Source organism: Leguminivora glycinivorella, chromosome 3, assembly GCF_023078275.1.
Source record: "Leguminivora glycinivorella isolate SPB_JAAS2020 chromosome 3, LegGlyc_1.1, whole genome shotgun sequence".
Lineage (NCBI taxonomy): Eukaryota > Metazoa > Arthropoda > Insecta > Lepidoptera > Tortricidae > Leguminivora > Leguminivora glycinivorella.
In genome coordinates, this window is record NC_062973.1 from 22469008 (window position 1) to 22486157 (window position 17150).

General features: G+C 38.1%; 1 protein-coding gene across 1 annotated transcript; it reads right to left on the reverse strand.

Annotated features, from left to right (window-relative positions):
* Positions 1-10588: 10588 nt before the first annotated feature.
* Positions 10589-14541, reverse strand: LOC125224813 (uncharacterized protein K02A2.6-like). Its single transcript, XM_048128281.1, has 2 exons — positions 13697-14541; positions 10589-12733 (listed from the first exon to the last, which is right to left on the reverse strand). The coding sequence occupies exon 2, from the start codon at positions 12525-12527 to the stop codon at positions 10746-10748; it is 1782 nt and encodes a 593-aa protein (XP_047984238.1). The 5' UTR covers positions 12528-12733; positions 13697-14541; the 3' UTR covers positions 10589-10745.
* Positions 14542-17150: the final 2609 nt, after the last annotated feature.

Sequence of the window (17150 nt, forward strand, 5' to 3'; positions counted from 1 at the left end):
CACAACGGTTGGTTTACTCCCCGGAGCTAAAAAGTTACGTACCTACACGACGGGATAAATCGGACACGAGAAAGATGGCTGAATTAATTTTTTTACTTTCAAAAAACATCCCTTCCTTACGATGTTTATCTTAAATTAATTACCGTACAGCTTAAAGAAAAGATTTTTCCTAATTCCTGTAATTATCTTAATATATACAGAGTTTTGATCATGATCATGTTTTTTTTTAACCCACGACGCAAAAACGACGGGGTGTTATAAGTTTAATGTGTCTGTCTGTCTGTTTGTCTGCCTGTGTGTGTGTCTGTCTGTGGCATCGTAGTTCCCGAACGGATTTAGATTTAGTTTTTTTGTCTGAAATCTGAGTTAGTCGGGAGTGTTCTTAGCCATGTTTCAGGAGTTATCTGATCAATAAATAATAGTTATTTGTTATACAAGGGGGCAAAGTTCTATTTTAACGCCGAGTGTGGAATTGAAAAACGAGTAGATAAGTGAAAGGATTCTATAGTTGAACCATGAGCGAAGCGAGTGGTTCGAGAATAGAATCCTGAACTTGCGAGTTTTTTAACACACGAGAAGTAAAATAAATTTGCACCCGAGTGTAACACAAAACTTTTCCCCTCACTATAGCGAGGAAACTACAACGCAAAAAATGCGTTTATCACTGCTTCCAGTAGTTCCACAGGTGGTAAATCATCTTTATTACATTCACCTACTTTTATCAATTTTAAAGCAGTTAATTTTACTTTATTCAAGGTCAAATTACTTTACCCACTAGTGGATAAAAGGCGTTTTTACCCACTGGTATTAAAGGACAAAAGACGTGTTTCCGAGCTAGTGAGGGTAAAATGTCTTTATTGTATCTCATCTACTAAAATATTACATTTTATAGTCCAAGTAAATTCAATATTTTAGCCATGTTTCATGAAAATCGGTCTACTAGGTCGCGGTCGGGGGTTTTGTCAAAATTTTAATTTTGTGGTTAGGTTATATTAATTTAATTACTTTTCAGTACAGATGGTGTTTTTTTTACGCACTAGTGCGAGAAGTGGTTCATTATATGCCAGGTCGAAACTTCAGAGGCTCATCTGTACTGAAAAACGTCGTACGATACACGTGCGAAAAGGAAATTCGTAACTCGTGTCAATTTAAAACACTCCCTTCGGTCGTGTTTTAATTTATCGCCACTCGTTTTGAACATCCTTTTTTACGCACTTGTATCGTAATGTACTACTGTTTTACGAGCTCTCAGGTGGAAGCAACGTACAAAACAAACACAGTGCTTGAGCATTATTTGTTCTACTATTTCCTAAACAAATTGGAGAAATATTACACGTCATAACTCCAGCCCTTATTCGAGTCAAATGCTACAAGCAAATTTAATCCCACGTTCTTGAAAATGCCAGTCATTTACGTCCGCAGACGAAATATTTTCGGGGGTCTTTTTACGACTGAAGGAGTAGATAAAAGTAAAACGAGTCAAGCGAGCTGAAAGGGTTTAATCAAAGCGGGGCTGCCCCTACGACCGGCGTGTAGTAAATAGTCCATACAACCCCCACTTCAGCCAAGATTTTCAGCTACAGTTCCGGAGTCGCTATAATACAGTTGCTAGATGTGGCTTGGTATGTTTTCTTGGTATACTTACTTGGACAGTAGGCTGTCATTAAAATTACTAGTATAAGTAAAGCGCTGGTGGCCTAGTGGTAAGAGCATGCGACTTCAATCCGGAGTTCAAACCCCGGCTGGTGCCAATGAGTTTTTCGGAACTTATGTGCGAAATGTCATTTGATATTTGCCAGTCGCTTTTCGGTGAAGAAAAACATCGTGAGGAAACCGGACTAACACGAATAAGGTTTAGTTACCCTTAGGATTGGAAGGTCAGATGGCAGTCGCTTTCGTAAAACTACTTCCTACGCCAAATCTTGGAATTAGTTGTCAAAGCAGACCCCAGGCTCCCATGAGCCGTGGCAAATGCCGGGATAAAGCAAGGAGAATAATGAATGATGAAGTCATGAGCTTCATGGTAACATGGGTGATTGGGCCGCACGATGCACTGTATAGGTAGTGTTAACGGCCATGAATAATGAACCTTCGTTGATGTCAGCTGATTCAAGCGACGAGCTGGTGGTCTTTTCATCGCGATGCAACCAGCCGACGTTTATTTTATTTTTTATTATTATATTTAGGTATATCTGACAAAGGATGCGATGACTTACTTTGATTTACGTGTTTCGGACGTAGCCCACCAACAAAGTAGCTGACGAGGAGCGTGCGGAGGAGCTGTCGACGAGGATGGATTGGTCATAGAAATCTATTGATGGCTTGGAATTTAATGCTGCTTTTTACCAATCTTTAGTATCATTTTGTAGAGATCAAGCATCGTAACGCAAGACATTAAAAAATATATAATTATTCTGTTGTTTACTTATCTTTTATTCCAAACATAAACTAGATTAATATATGTATAGGTATTTGAACCATGTACTCAGACACTGCCATCTTGATGTTGCAAATACGAAGGTACCGAATAAAATATCAAACTCATTCCAATATTAGAGTGTCAATCGTACGCGACACGCTGATATTGCCTATCAAATTGCTATCAATAGTTTCTGAACACGTCCCATGGTTAGTGTTGATCCGGGATAAAGATTATGCGGGTGGCAACTACCCTAAATCTATTGTTTCTGCCAGTTTGTGTCGGTTCACTGACTGCCAGAGTCAATGAAAGCAGAATTTCATTATCAGACGACAATGCCAGGCGGAAGTCAATGCAATAAATTCACGGCTAGCTGAGAATGGAATGGTTTGGTTTAACTACAATTTATTGTGGCAATTAGTGGGGTTAGTGTTTTGAATAAAATTCACTTGCGGATTTTGTTTAGTATAAAAATATTCCAATATTTAGAATTTATTGAAGACAGTAGGTACAACCACAAATCGTATAACTCTCATCATTCTCAACTCATTGAAGATTCCAAGAAAGATAGGTAATATTACTGAAAACCAGTTCTTACTCTCACTAAGTAAGAGTAACATTTTTTTCAGATGGTGCCTTGCCTTTTTTACGCACTAGTGCGAGAAGTGGTTCATTATATGCCAGGTCGAAACTTCGGAGGGCCATATGTACTGAAAAACGTCGTACGATACACGTGCGAAAAGGAAATTCGTAACTCGTGTTGATTTAAAACACTCTTAGGTCGTGTTTTAATTTATCGCCACTCGTTTCGAACTTCCTTTTTTACGCACTTGTATCGTAATGTACTATTTTAGTACAAATGTTTTTTTCCCGCACTAGTGCAAAGTGGTTTTATTTCTGGTCAGGTTGCGTAGCCGAATGGCACAAACGCTCACGAAACGAAGCGCTCTTAGATATCTATCTCTATCGCTCATGCGTATTGGCGCGACAGAGCTAGACTAACTGGCGCGGCGTTTCGTTTTCGTTTAGCGTCGGAGAAATGCCATTCGGCTACGCACGCTGGCCCCGTAGCCGAATGGCATTTCTGCGACGCGAAACGAAAACGAAACGCCGCGAAAGGTAGTCTGGCTCTGTCACACCAATACGCAAGAGCGATAGAGATAGATATCTACGAGCGTTTCGTTTCGTGAGCGTTTTTTTTTTTATAGGACATTCTTACACAGATTGACTGAGGCCCACGGTAAGCTCAAGAAGGCTTGTGTTGTGGGTACTCAGACAACAAAAAAATGCGTTTGTGCATTCGGCTACGCACACAGCAGGTAGAAACTTTAAAAGACCATCTGTACTGAAAAACGTCGTACAATACACGTGTGCAAAGGAAATTCCAAACTCGTATCAATTGAAGACACTCCCTTTGGTCGTGTTTTAATTTGTCGCCAATCGTTTAAAACTTTCTCTTTTCCGCACTTGTATCCTAATTTATTATTCTAAGTCACAGACCAACCCCTATAGACATCTATTACAAGACGACTCGCTGTGGCCAGCCTTCCTAGTATTTGCACTGATATAAGCGCGGGCGCTCGCCGTGCCCGATCAGTATCGACCAAGTAACAGACCCGAAAGCAGCGCGTGTTTTTCGCACAAAAAAATTGGAAAAGGGTATTTTGATGCCTTAAAGATGTCCACCTGTAGTGTGAAATGGTGTGGAAAGGTAACAAGAAGCTCAAATTTAAAAACAGACGGCATTACATTCCACAAATAAGTCATATTTATAATTTATTCAGAGCCGGCATAGGTCAACTTACATTGGCCACTTACGCGTCAGTAGAGGGACAGTCATACTTCTGTCCCTTTTCATCTGGCGCGACTGCCCGCCGTCCTTGAAACGGCCAATCACAGCGCGCTTAACACATTCCCCGCCCGCTCCTCGCACCCCAAACACTGGTGACTCGTATCGCGAACCAAATATGACAAGACTGCCACTCTATAGGAGGTTCTCTGTGTTCTAAGTAGAAGTGCCACTGCTAGTGGGATATTATTCTCGAATACGACTCCTCTTTCATATAAGCTTTCCATTTAAAAATACAATAAAGGGTATTAAGACGCGATCGACTTCGATTTGGGAACGATTCCTTTCGTTTTTTATTGAAAGTTTGTATTCAACTTCGACGACCTTAAAGCTATGTTTAAAAACGATGTTTTGGTATATGGCTTCATCATATTAAAGCAATAAAAATGTAGCATAAAATTTGAAGTTTTTTATTTTCTTTATTATCCTTTAAGAATTTTAATAAATAAAAATCATCTTCTCAGATTACGTCCCAGACTCTCCGGGGTTTAATAATTATGTTAAAGGATAGAACAAGGTCTTTTGAAAACCCGAAAAAACCCAAAATTATTCATTATTGTATGATATTTACGTAGGAGAAAAACATGGATTAACAAAATATTCGTTTTATTATATTTTTCCACTAAAGAGAAAATAATAAACCAAAGAACGTGATTAAAACCGGTATTTTTAAATGAAGAAAAAAATGATTCCGTTCCTTTTTTCTGACACCATCAGTAACCCCAGGCCAACCCTAGGCGAATCATGTATAAGGCCACCGCTACATCACTGCCAATAAACACTAAGCCAAGACTAAAATGTAAGTCGAGACGTAAATATCGCTCGGGATTCCGTTTATTCCATTTGCCGCTTTGAGAAGTTACAGCTCAAAAGCATTTATTAAAAGTTATCGCAGGCAGACTAGTTCTCAGCCGTAACCCTGTGCTTCGAGTAGTGTAATAGGCATGCAATTGTGGATTAACTTTACTATAGCAGATACACTGATTTAAACTTTCACGACTATTACCTACATAATTATTTTTAAAAAACCGGGACTTAATCGCGTATGACTAGGTACATAATTAACCGGGCAACTAAAATATTAAACAGGAAGTTAAGTCGGGCATACAATAATATAATTTGGCTGTGTTTTAATATTGTGGCGACAAAAAAAATATATGAGCCTCAAATATTAAGCATCATTATTATTGAAAAAACGCAGGAAATTTCAAGCGACAAAATATTGCCGAGGAACATTAAACAATACTTTGGCGACTAAAATAATAATTGGCACCTAGTATTGTAAAGCGTAAGATTTTTAATATTTGTAGTCATAATTATAGATGTTAGCACCTAAATAATTATACTTAGCTCATCGTTTAAAGTAGTATTTAAATTGCGGAGGCAACTAAAAAAATTTATGGGAAGTGTGTTTTTTTAAAACACATATAAAATCGTTTCTTTATGAAAGCGGGTTGAAGGTTGCTACGTACCGATGGTCTCATCGGAAGATCAGCGCTGGAAGTCACCAGCAACACGCTGAGGTGAGGCCATTTCGTGGCACTTCATTCCTTTCTGTCTTGTTGTTATTATGTGTATTTTGTCTTGCCTGTGTTCACGAATAAATCTTTATTCTATTCTATTCAAACATCGTATTTGCGACCCGTAAACCACGAGTAGTATTTAAATATCTCTATAAGGGAACGCGTACCAAATCATTTTATAATAAGTACACAGCAAAAAGGAGTGTATGACCTTCTAATGGGTCGGTAACGCGCATATGATACCCCTTGAGTTGCAGGCGTCCATAGGTTACGGTGACCACTTTCCATCAGGCCGATCGTATGCTTGTTTACCACCGACATGGTATTTAAAAAAAATACCGTGATAATCGTATAGTATAATATTAGAAGTACAAGAGCAGAATTATTTTCTGCTAGCAGAAAAGTGGGTTAGGGTTAGATTCTTTTTTTAGTAGAATATAATTCCTACCAAATTTGCTATGGCATAATTCTTAGGTACTTTGTATGAACAAAACAATGATAGCAAAAAGGAAATGAAATACAGTCCCAGAGGCACAGTTAGGTACGACGACGAGCGAAGCGAGAAGGAGTGTTACGTATCTTGCATCCCCAACACACAAGACTCATTATCAAAACAGAAATAGGAAGAAGATGGGCAACTTTTTACTGCCTAAATATTATGCAAACAAAAATCTACGGAAATACTCTTAATTTAGAAGATTATTTTGCTCATTAACATTATGCCAGCATAAGATTCGATATTATAAAATCTGCGGAACGATTTATGAAAAGGCATATTCTGAGTAAGGTTTTCCTGCCAAAAAAATGAATCTTTCAGAGTGATGTTAAGACTGCGTAAGACCGGCCTTAGATTCGATAGAGTAAACGTCATGAAAAGTTAAATTCATTGTATAGAGACGAAGTTGCCAGCACTCCCAAACACCTAATTTCTTACCCATAAGTATAATATTTTGTCGACCATTATATTTCATAAGAATCCTTTTTTTTATTAAAATGACAGCTCAGGTGATGAGTGCCGATGTATAAATTTTAAATGTACTTTTATGTTAATTTGCTATGTCAATATTTTAAAAGAACTGTATATTTTATATTAATAGATAGCCGTTTTTCTATTAAACTGTATCTCTTAACTTGTTTCCAATATAATAATTCAGTTGCCAAATAAATAGTTGGTACTCGCGTCTGAATAAACCGTACCGTAATGACATTAAAATGCTACCTCATATTGAAATAATTTGAGGCCCCATTTTAGTCGCCAAGCTATTATTTTTTATACCCATTTCTATGGTTATTTAGTCGCCCGGTTAAATACGTGCCATTATTAAACTGACCTCCAACGTTTCAGGAACGGACGGCGTTGTCCCCGTGGCCTCGGAGTGGTGTAGGTCTTCTCCAAGACCACGGGTACAACGTTGTCCCTTTAACGTTGGAGGTCAGTTTAATATGTAGTCATACGCAGTTTAATATGTAGGTTTTTTTTGATGATTACGCGTCCTCGCATAACTCTTCTGCGCTGATTATGATGATGACGATGTGATCCTGTTATCCCTCACTAGGGACATAGGGCTCTTAGAATAATCTTCCACTTTTCACGGTCCTGGTCCTGGGCGACTGCTTCCAAATCCTTCCAGCCTAGTCCACTTGCTCCAGCCTCCTTCTGCAGTAGTGACTTCATAATGCTTTTATTATGAAGTAATGTAACTAACTACTTATGTCCTATGATATTACCAAAATAGAAGGCAAAAATGGATCGTGGCTGCAAAGTGGACCGTGAACAATGATCCTCACTGGAGGAGGCCTTCATCAGAAGGGTTTCTTGCAGAATAACTTTTTAGATAATTCAATTTTGTAAATGTATATAAAATTAATGTTAAGTATTACCAAAAAGTAAGCAATAAAAGGCTTTTTTATTTAATGTACCTACGATACAGTCTGACCAAAAAGAGTAGGATTAAAATGTGGCACCATTGTAGTGTCATCCCTTTCAAATCAATATGTGTGAGAAAACGGGACGACACTATGATGTTGCCACTTTTTAATTTGTACTCTTTTTGGTCAGACTGTAGTTACATAGTGACATACCGACCCGCTAGGTCGCCGGACTTTACTTTAGATTTTAAGAACCGAAGAAATTAAAGAAAATTTTGTGAACCTTAATAATGAAATAAGATTAAGATTATTTAAAAATATTTTAGGCGGATTACTCACGTGTTAAGTCGATACAGCAGCCGCGCACACAGAGCAAGCGCCCGCAGTATGCGTCGCGCTCTCAACATAAAGGCGGGGTCGCTACTCTTGAGAAAGATCCTCGAAAATGGATCGAAACATGTCGAACGCTATATCAACTTTACACGTGAGTAACCCGCTTAAAATATTGGGTTGGTAAGAAAGTAATGAGCGAATCATAACCAATATTGTAATTTTTATTTAATTTATTATTTTAATCATTTATCAAAAATATAACGGCCTTCGTTATTTACTACTTGTCTCCATCGTTCTGGTAAAGAATGAATAGCATCGGCGAAGAAGTTCTTAGGTTTAGATTCAAAAAACTCAGCTATGTACTGTCGTAGATGGGCTTGATCATCGAACTTTTTTTCATTCAAGGCATTGCTTAGCGATCTGAACAATGCGTAATCCGTAGGTGCCAAGTCTGGAGAGTACGGTGGATGAGGTATCACTTTCCAACCTAGCTCCAATAGCTTTAGCCGAGTCATTTTTGCAATGTGTGGGCGAGCATTGTCGTGTAAGAAAAAAACTTTAGCATGCTGTGGACGATTCTGACAGATTTTTTGGTTTAAATTTTCAAGCTGATTACAGTATACTGATGCGGTAACAGTCATTCCACTTGGTAGGAGTTCCCAGTGAATAATACCATGAATATCCCACCAAACGGACAGCATAACTTTTTTCGGGTGAGGCTCTGTTTTTGGTGCCTCTATTCCTTTTTCGTTTGGAGCTAGCCACTGACGTTTGCGTGTGTGATTTATATATAAGACCCATTTTTCATCTCCAGTGATAAGATGGTCCAACCAGTTGAATGTGCGGCGAAAAGACAGAAGTTGTATGCAGATATCGGCACGGCGGTTTAGTTGATCTCTATCAAGTTCGTGCGGTATCCAAACACTGTATTTGTAGTTTTTCCCAACTCGTGTAAATGTGTTTCTATGGTGACATGAGAGCAGCCTAACTCGGTAGCAAGAGTACGACTCGTTAGCCTCGGATCTCCTTCAATTAAGGTTTTTAATTTGGCTACATCAATCTTCACCGGTCGACCAGACTTAGGTTGATCTGATAATGAAAAGTCGCCACTACGAAACCGCTGGAACCATAGTTTCGCCGTGGCCTCAGACACAACTTCAGGAGCAACACGCCGACATATATTACGCACTGCTTCGGCGGCTGAATGGCCAGACTGAAATTCATATAGTAAGCAATGCCTTACATGCACTTTTAATTCGTCCATTTTCTTCCTTATATTAGCTCGGCGACAGCTAGTGAATGACTGACGAGAAACTGTGCGACTCGTCCTTTATATACTTTCGACCATAGAAGATTCTAGATCTCTCTCAAAAATGTTATGTGGAATTCAATCGATCGCTCATTACTTTCTTACCAACCCAATATTTTAAATATGTTTGAGTCTCACGGGAGTTTTATAGTTGTGTTCAAAACGGTGTTTCACATAACTTATTCATTATACAGAGTGGGGCCTGTAACCAAGGTGAAGAAATGAACTGTAGGCTATTCTCCTTATACTGATCAACATTTGTTCAGTGACTTTTAAAAATTATGAAGTCTTTAAATTTTTAATTTTTCATACAAAATAAATATTAGCTTCAATGTACGCCATTATTGTTGTCATTGACGTTGTCTGTCATACTTTAGACTTAACAGAATTCGCAATACATTACCTCTTAGAAAAAACTTTCAAGGGTAATAAAAATCAAAATACAAGTTATTTTTAAAAGTCGCCGAACAAATGTTGATCAGTATAAGGAGAATAGCCTACAGTTCAATTCTTCACCTTGGTTACAGGCCCCACTCTGTATGTTACCGCAAAGTATTGTAACAAAAAGAAATAGAAGTGACATACCTACAGTATTATTTAATCCACGCTGCATCTCTCAGATATTGGATTCCAGCCCACCCTCGACTTCGTTACACTGGATCTCCCAAAGGGCCTCCACTTGTACAAATCTTGCTACATTTCACAAACGTGAGAATTCCTTTACCCATTCGGTGAATCGTTTTGCCACGAAGACGTTTTTATCGCCCCGTGCCTGGTAAACGGCCGCATCTCAAAAAAACATTTTTTGGAGAAATCGCGAGTCAAAGTTTTGACATGTTTGCAATACAGCCCACTTTTGGTGTTGCGAGTGTTCATGGACGCAGTGATGGCTTACCATCAGGCGAGTTGTCTGCTCGTTTGCCTCCTATCTCATTTAAAAAAAAAATCAAAAATAATTATGATTTACTAGCTTTTGCCCGCGGCTTCGCTCGCGTTTAATTCGAAAATTACGGCATGCTCCATACAAACTTCCTCCCCCCATGTTAGGTAATTAGGGGGTTAGAAAGAGACACAAAGTAGCCTATGTCACTCTCCATCCCTTTAGCTATCTCCACTTCAAAAACCACGTCGATTCGTCGCTCGGTTTTACCGTGAAAGACGGACAAACAGACACACACACTTTCCCATTTATAATATTAGTATGGATCACGGGCTTTGTATTTGTGATACCCAGGTGCCCAAGTGGGTTTATTAGTAGCATATGGTAATTAATTAATACCAATCTGAATGCTTTAACTATTATTTATTGTAATAAATTGATACACAACAGCTTCACGTTAGTATATCTATCCCAAGAGAGGGAGGGGGGGACGGAGCAGGCGTTTAGTTACCACAACTCTCCCCCAGCACATTTATAAAAAGAACAGAGTACTTAACCTTACCCTAATTATTACTTATAGCTAACATTTGATTAACATGGCGTTTTATGGTTCTCCCCTCCACCTGTACCATATATGTAACCCCTGGTGTCAGACACTCCTTGACCTCCCCCGCAATCCACTTTCGTTTTTTATCTCTATAATCTCTAACCATGACTTTCATTCCCACGTCAAACGTCACTTTTCGCTTTCCCCTACTGAACTCTACCAATCTTTCATTATTTATTTGCAATCTCGCACTTACAGGCTGTGGTCTAAGCAAGGAAAATCTAGTTCTTAACTCCCGCTGATACATTAGTTTCGAGGGGCTGACACCAGTTGCTCTATTGACACTTGTCCGATAATCGAATAAAAATAAGTTTATAGCTTCCTCTAGTGACTTTCCACTGGCTATTATTTTTTTTACATGGCTTTTAAAAGTCTGTACAAAACGTTCCGCGGCTCCATTCGTGGCTGGATAATAAGGTGGGGTGTAACTTATTTTGATATTTTTAGTTTTACAATAATCTTTAAATTCAGTACTTGTCCACGTAGTTCCATTATCCACCACCAAATGGAGCGGGTAACCATACCTGGCAAATAGTGTTTTAAAGACTTTCAATGTATTAGTGGCCGTTATATTAGACATTAAGTATGCTTCTGGCCACTTTGAAAAGCTATCTATTACCACTAGAAACATCTTACCACAGAAAGGTCCAAGAAAATCCGCATGTAAACGCTCCCAGACTGTATGGGCCTGTGGCCAGGGCGTTAAAGGTACCTTTTCGGGGGCCTTCCTGTTCTCTAAACAAATCATGCATGCATTTGTTATATCTGTGATATCCTTATCTATTGTTTTCCACCAAAAATATGACCTAGCAATTTGTTTCATTCTATTTATTCCAAAATGGCTTGCATGTAACTCATTCATAACTAAATTCTGCAGGCTTTTTGGAATGATTACCCGTGTGCCCCACAGTAGGCAGCCCTGATCAATACTTAGTTCATTTTGTTTCTCATAAAAAGATTTTAATTCTTCATTTAACATTGTTTTATCAGGCCAACCATCAGTACAATATCTCATTACAGTTGATAGGGTAGTACATTTTTTTGTTTCTTGTTCCACCATTTTCCAATTTACAGTTTCAAAATTTGATAATGACAAGAATTTTAACACACTTATTTCACTACTATCTAATACTGGGTGACTAAAAGTACTATCGTCTGGTGTAGGATTGCGAGATAAGTAATCTGCTGGGTTACAATCAGTTTTTATGTGATGGATAGTGTAGTTAAACCCTGACAAGAATATAGCCCAGTGCTGTAGCCTTCGACATGCCATTTTTGGTATACCCTTTTTTGGGCCAAATATAGTAACTAGTGCAGCATTATCTGTTTGTAGTTCGAATGTTCGACCAAATAAATATTCATAAAATTTTGTTATTCCAAAGATTATTGAAAATGCCTCTTTCTCTATGGTTGGGTACTTTATTTGGGCATCTGTCAACTTTTTACTTGCATAGGCTACTGGTTTCACTACACCATCCTCAGATCTCACTGAAAGGACAGCGGCCACCCCACAGTCTGAGGCGTCGCAGCTTAAAATTACTGGCAAGTCATTGCTGTAATGAGATAAAGTGACTGTTTTTGTTAAAGCTTCCTTTATTTTTAAGAAAGCCTTCTCGCATTCAGGGGTCCAAATAAATTTTTCATTCTTTAGACAATTATACAAAGGTTGTAGTATTGTGGCCATATTCTTCAAAAATCGATTATAATAATTTACTTTTCCTAAAAAAGAACGTAACATTTTTATGTTTTCAGGTTGGGGTGCTTTTAATAAGGGTTCAATATTTTCTTTAATCACGCGGATCCCTTCACCTGACACATGATATCCAAATACTGTTAGATGGTCTTCAAAAAACTTGCACTTTGATATTTTTAATTTCAGCTCTGCCTCTGTGAAGCGTTCCAATACAGATTTTAGTCTTGAATTTACTTCTTCTATTGTTTTTCCTGCAATGAAAACATTATCTATATATACTTTCACACCTTCCAGTCCCGACAACAACTGAACAATTAGGCGCTGGAACGAGCCTGGCCCAGTACTGACACCATAGGGCAGATATAAATATTTATATATACCCTTTTCAGTCACTATTGTAGTTAGTTCTTGTGAGTCTGTATCCAGTGGTGCTTGGAGGTAGGCTTCTTTCAGATCGAGCTCACAAAAACAACTATTTCCTTCAAAATTTGACAGTATGTCATTTATTGTCGGGAGAGGAAAATGGTCTATTTCTAGGTTAGGGTTCAAGGTTATTTTGTAGTCTCCACAGAGGCGTACTGAACCATCACCCTTCATTACTGGTACCACTGGTGTACCCCATTCGCTAAACTCCACTGGAGTAATACGGCCATTTTCTAACAGTCTATTTATTTCTGTTTCAACCTTTGATTTTAATACAAAGGGTACATTCCTAGCAGGCAAAAATTTGGGCTTGGCATTTGGTTTTAATTTTAGTGTTATATTTGCCTTTTTAAAATTACCCCAGCCTGGTTCAAATACAATAGGAAAATCTTTTTTAATTTTGTCTACATAGATCTGTCTATTTGAAGCAGTAGTACATACGTTAATATGTTGCTTTAGTTTTAATGGCCATAAATGTAATTTTTTTAACCAATCCTTTCCTATTACCCTAGGACACCCATCTTCTACCACTACAAGGGACATGTCCTCAAATTTTGATTCATTAAATATAACATTCAAATTTTTTAATAATCCAATTGGCCTTGAAATGGACTGGTCAAAATTCATCATAGTCAGTCTAGAGTTTTCTATGTTGATCTGCGAGAAAAATTTATTTCTGTCACTTTTATTTATTGTGGTGATGTCTGAACCTGTGTCCACTTCAAACTCAAATGGAATCCCTTCAATTTTAAGCTTTAAAAACATAGATGGTATTTTTTTAAATAACTTACATCCCAAATTAAGTGTCTGATACATGTCATCTAGTTCATTATTTTCACAAACATCTTCCTCTTTTTCTTCAGAGCAAACTACAGTTTTTAGGCTTGGTTTCTTTTGAGGGCATAGCCTATAAATATGTCCCTTCCTGCCACATTCCGAACAGTACTTGAAACGCAAGGTACACTGATCCTTCCAATGGCCTGTCTTGCCGCAACACAGGCACTTTGACTGTTGTTGTTGTTGTTGTCGGTTTTTTTGAGGCTGTTGGCTTGCCTTCCTACGATCCATTGAGAGCTTGAACACATCCACTGGCTTAGCTGATAGTTTAAAAGCCATCTCTGCTGTCTCCGCCACTGCTGTTAACTTTGCCAGAGACGCATCAGCCATCTTCAAAACTTCATACCTAATTGTTTCATTGTGGACGCCGTTCAACAATCTTTCCTTCAAGTGTTCGTCTACATCCGTAAAATCACAGTCTTTAGCCAATTTGCGAACAGCTAGCAGGTATTCTTTTATTGTTTCTCCTTCTTCTTGCTTCCTGTCCATGAACCTCGCTCTGTGCACTGCTAGATTTATCTTGGGGTGGTAAAATTCTTGCAGTTTTTTACATAATTCCTCGTATGTGATATTAATTGGTAGTTTTGGGGCACATAACCCTGACAAAATGTCATAAACATTACTTGTTAATTTTGTTATCAAGAGAGGAACCTTTTTGTCTTCCGAAATATCGTGTAATAACATATAACAATTCAGTTGTTCTTCGTAACTTCTCCAATTTCCACCACTAAAGTTTTCCAAACTCGTAATAGGAAGCGTTGCCTGGTGTGACATGGTGTGACCCGTGTGGCGTGTTTTCACGTATTCTCAGAGCAACTTACGCAATTCGTCGATATTTGGATTTGGGTTTGTTTGTAATCCCAATTCTTGTACAAGTTTCGACAATGTATCCTTGGTTAATTCCTGCAACCACGCTGTTTGGCCACTTGCGATCTTGCTTTTAAATTCTTCTAGTGACATTATCAATTGTAAATTTCTTCATTGATTTTCAGTTTTATCCAAAATCATGATCAATCATAAATCAATGGCGTGTACCGTGTCTGTTTTACCGACAGAGTCGTGACACTGACACGGCGTTTTGATATTGCTTGAATGTTTGCTCTGCTTTACCGACTGGGTTCCTTTACTGTGCTGTGTACTGTCAACCCGCTGTGTTGACTTTGACGTTTATGAATTGAGATGTTGATAACCTCTATTCGTGAAATGTTAACAATACATACAGTTTTACGTAGATTCGTAACCGCCTCGTCGCCAGTGTGATACCCAGGTGCCCAAGTGGGTTTATTAGTAGCATATGGTAATTAATTAATACCAATCTGAATGCTTTAACTATTATTTATTGTAATAAATTGATACACAACAGCTTCACGTTAGTATATCTATCCCAAGAGAGGGAGGGGGGGACGGAGCAGGCGTTTAGTTACCACAGTATTTGTGGCGGTATTGCAGGAAAAAAATAATGATTTTTGTGGAGATGCCATTATACGAGTACATCTTCGTAATTTGAATGATTCTGATTTTAGGACCTAAATCTGCAAAAATCTCAAAAATTTTCCTACCCAGCACAGCTAAACTGTGGAATGAATTGTCGGTTGCGGTATTTCCGGACCGATACGACCTGCCGACGATGCCGACCAAGAAAAGAGCGTACACCCATCTTAAAGGCTGGCATCGCACCTCCAACACTTCTGGTGTTTCGGGTGTCCATGGGCGGCAGTGATCGCTTACCACCAGCCACCAGCGACCTGTCTGCTCATTTGCCTCCTATTCCATTTAAGAAAAAAAAAAGATTTTGAGATGTGACCGTTTAGCAGGCAACGTTATGTTCAGTCGCAGGAAAATGTTTTTGACGGCAAACGTACCTAAACAGGTATAAAATTGTAGATGGCGGTAAATGCCCGCATCGCGGAAGAGGAGTTTGCGATGGTTGGAGCGATTCGGTAAATACCTGTAATTAGGGATTGGAATTGGATTTTTTAAATCTTGAAGCGGCCAAATATTTTATATTGTTTTATACCCTATATTATGCAGGGTTGATTCATGTATTTCATATTTTTCTCACAATGTTAGTCAAACGAAAAATTAAGGCCTCTCTTTGGATTAGATTTCTATCGAGAAAATTGTAAGCTTTCGTGTTTCGACCCGTATAAAAATTTCAATCATATAGTTAAGAAATACATATCCAAAACTCACATCTCTAGGTTTCCGGGGCTAAGCACACCAGTGAATCTAAACTCTTAATATTTGTCAATGGATGGCCTTAAGGTATACATTTGTAAACCAAAAAACCTTTTCTTTACAGAAATCGCGAAGCGGCTGGTTGACGTAACTGGTGACCGAAGAGGCTGGCGATTTCTTCCCATAACGTATCAACATCCTTGGTGCAATGCGTCAAGCAAGAGCCTATTTTAGATTTAAGTTAATTAAGTTATTGGCGTACAAACTCTTGGTCCATGGGGTCCCAGCGCAAACAAGTTGTTCACAGAAAAGGTCTTGGTTGAGGTAACTGGTGACCGAAGAGCTGGCGACTTCCTCGCACAACGTATCAGCATTCTCATACAGCGCCGAAATTTCGCCAGTATCCTTGGTACAATGCCTCAAGGGCCTATTCTAGACATTAGCTAGCTTTTTAGTCTTAGTTTCTTATGGGTATTATTATTAAAAAAAAATTAAGGTATTATTATGTAAATATGTTCATGTAAATAAAGATATTCCTTTAGTTTTAGGTATGTTTCAGGTTAATTAAATATGTAATTGACAACATTTCATATTTTTGAGTACTACTTTTTATTGTTTAGTTTGAAAGAACTCAATATTAAAAGATATAGGTACGTATTTTTTATTTTTGCAAAAACTGCTATTTTAATGCGAAAATCCCTTTTTATTACTACTTCGAGCAGAAAGAGCGTAAGTTACAAACGTCAAGAATCAACCAAAATGACGTCACATGTGTTGTTTCATACACATAAGAAAACGACAAAATCATTTCTAAAAAAAGTTTTAACAGTCAGCTTAAACAGTGCGGTATGTTTGACTGTCAACCAATAGTGAATAACTACGAGCCATTGAATAAGCCATGAAATTTTTAATGTGTTTGCTACGAACGGTGATAAGTGTCACTGTCAAACTCAAGTGACATCCCAACTGGAAGATTTTTTGGTTATAGTGGCAGCTCTGAATCAGCTATGTGACGTCACTTCCCTTTAAACTATTTTTAAGAATTTTTACCAAAAAATACGGAAAAAAAATTAAAAAAAATATTTATGTGATCTACAGGTGTATATCTCAAAATGGTTTTCGATTTAGGGACATAGAAAATTTTGAAACGTTGTCAATTCATGTTAGAAAACGAAGAAGAAGAACGAAAAACTATCAGCTTCTTTTATGTTTTGAGTAAATACCGGTATT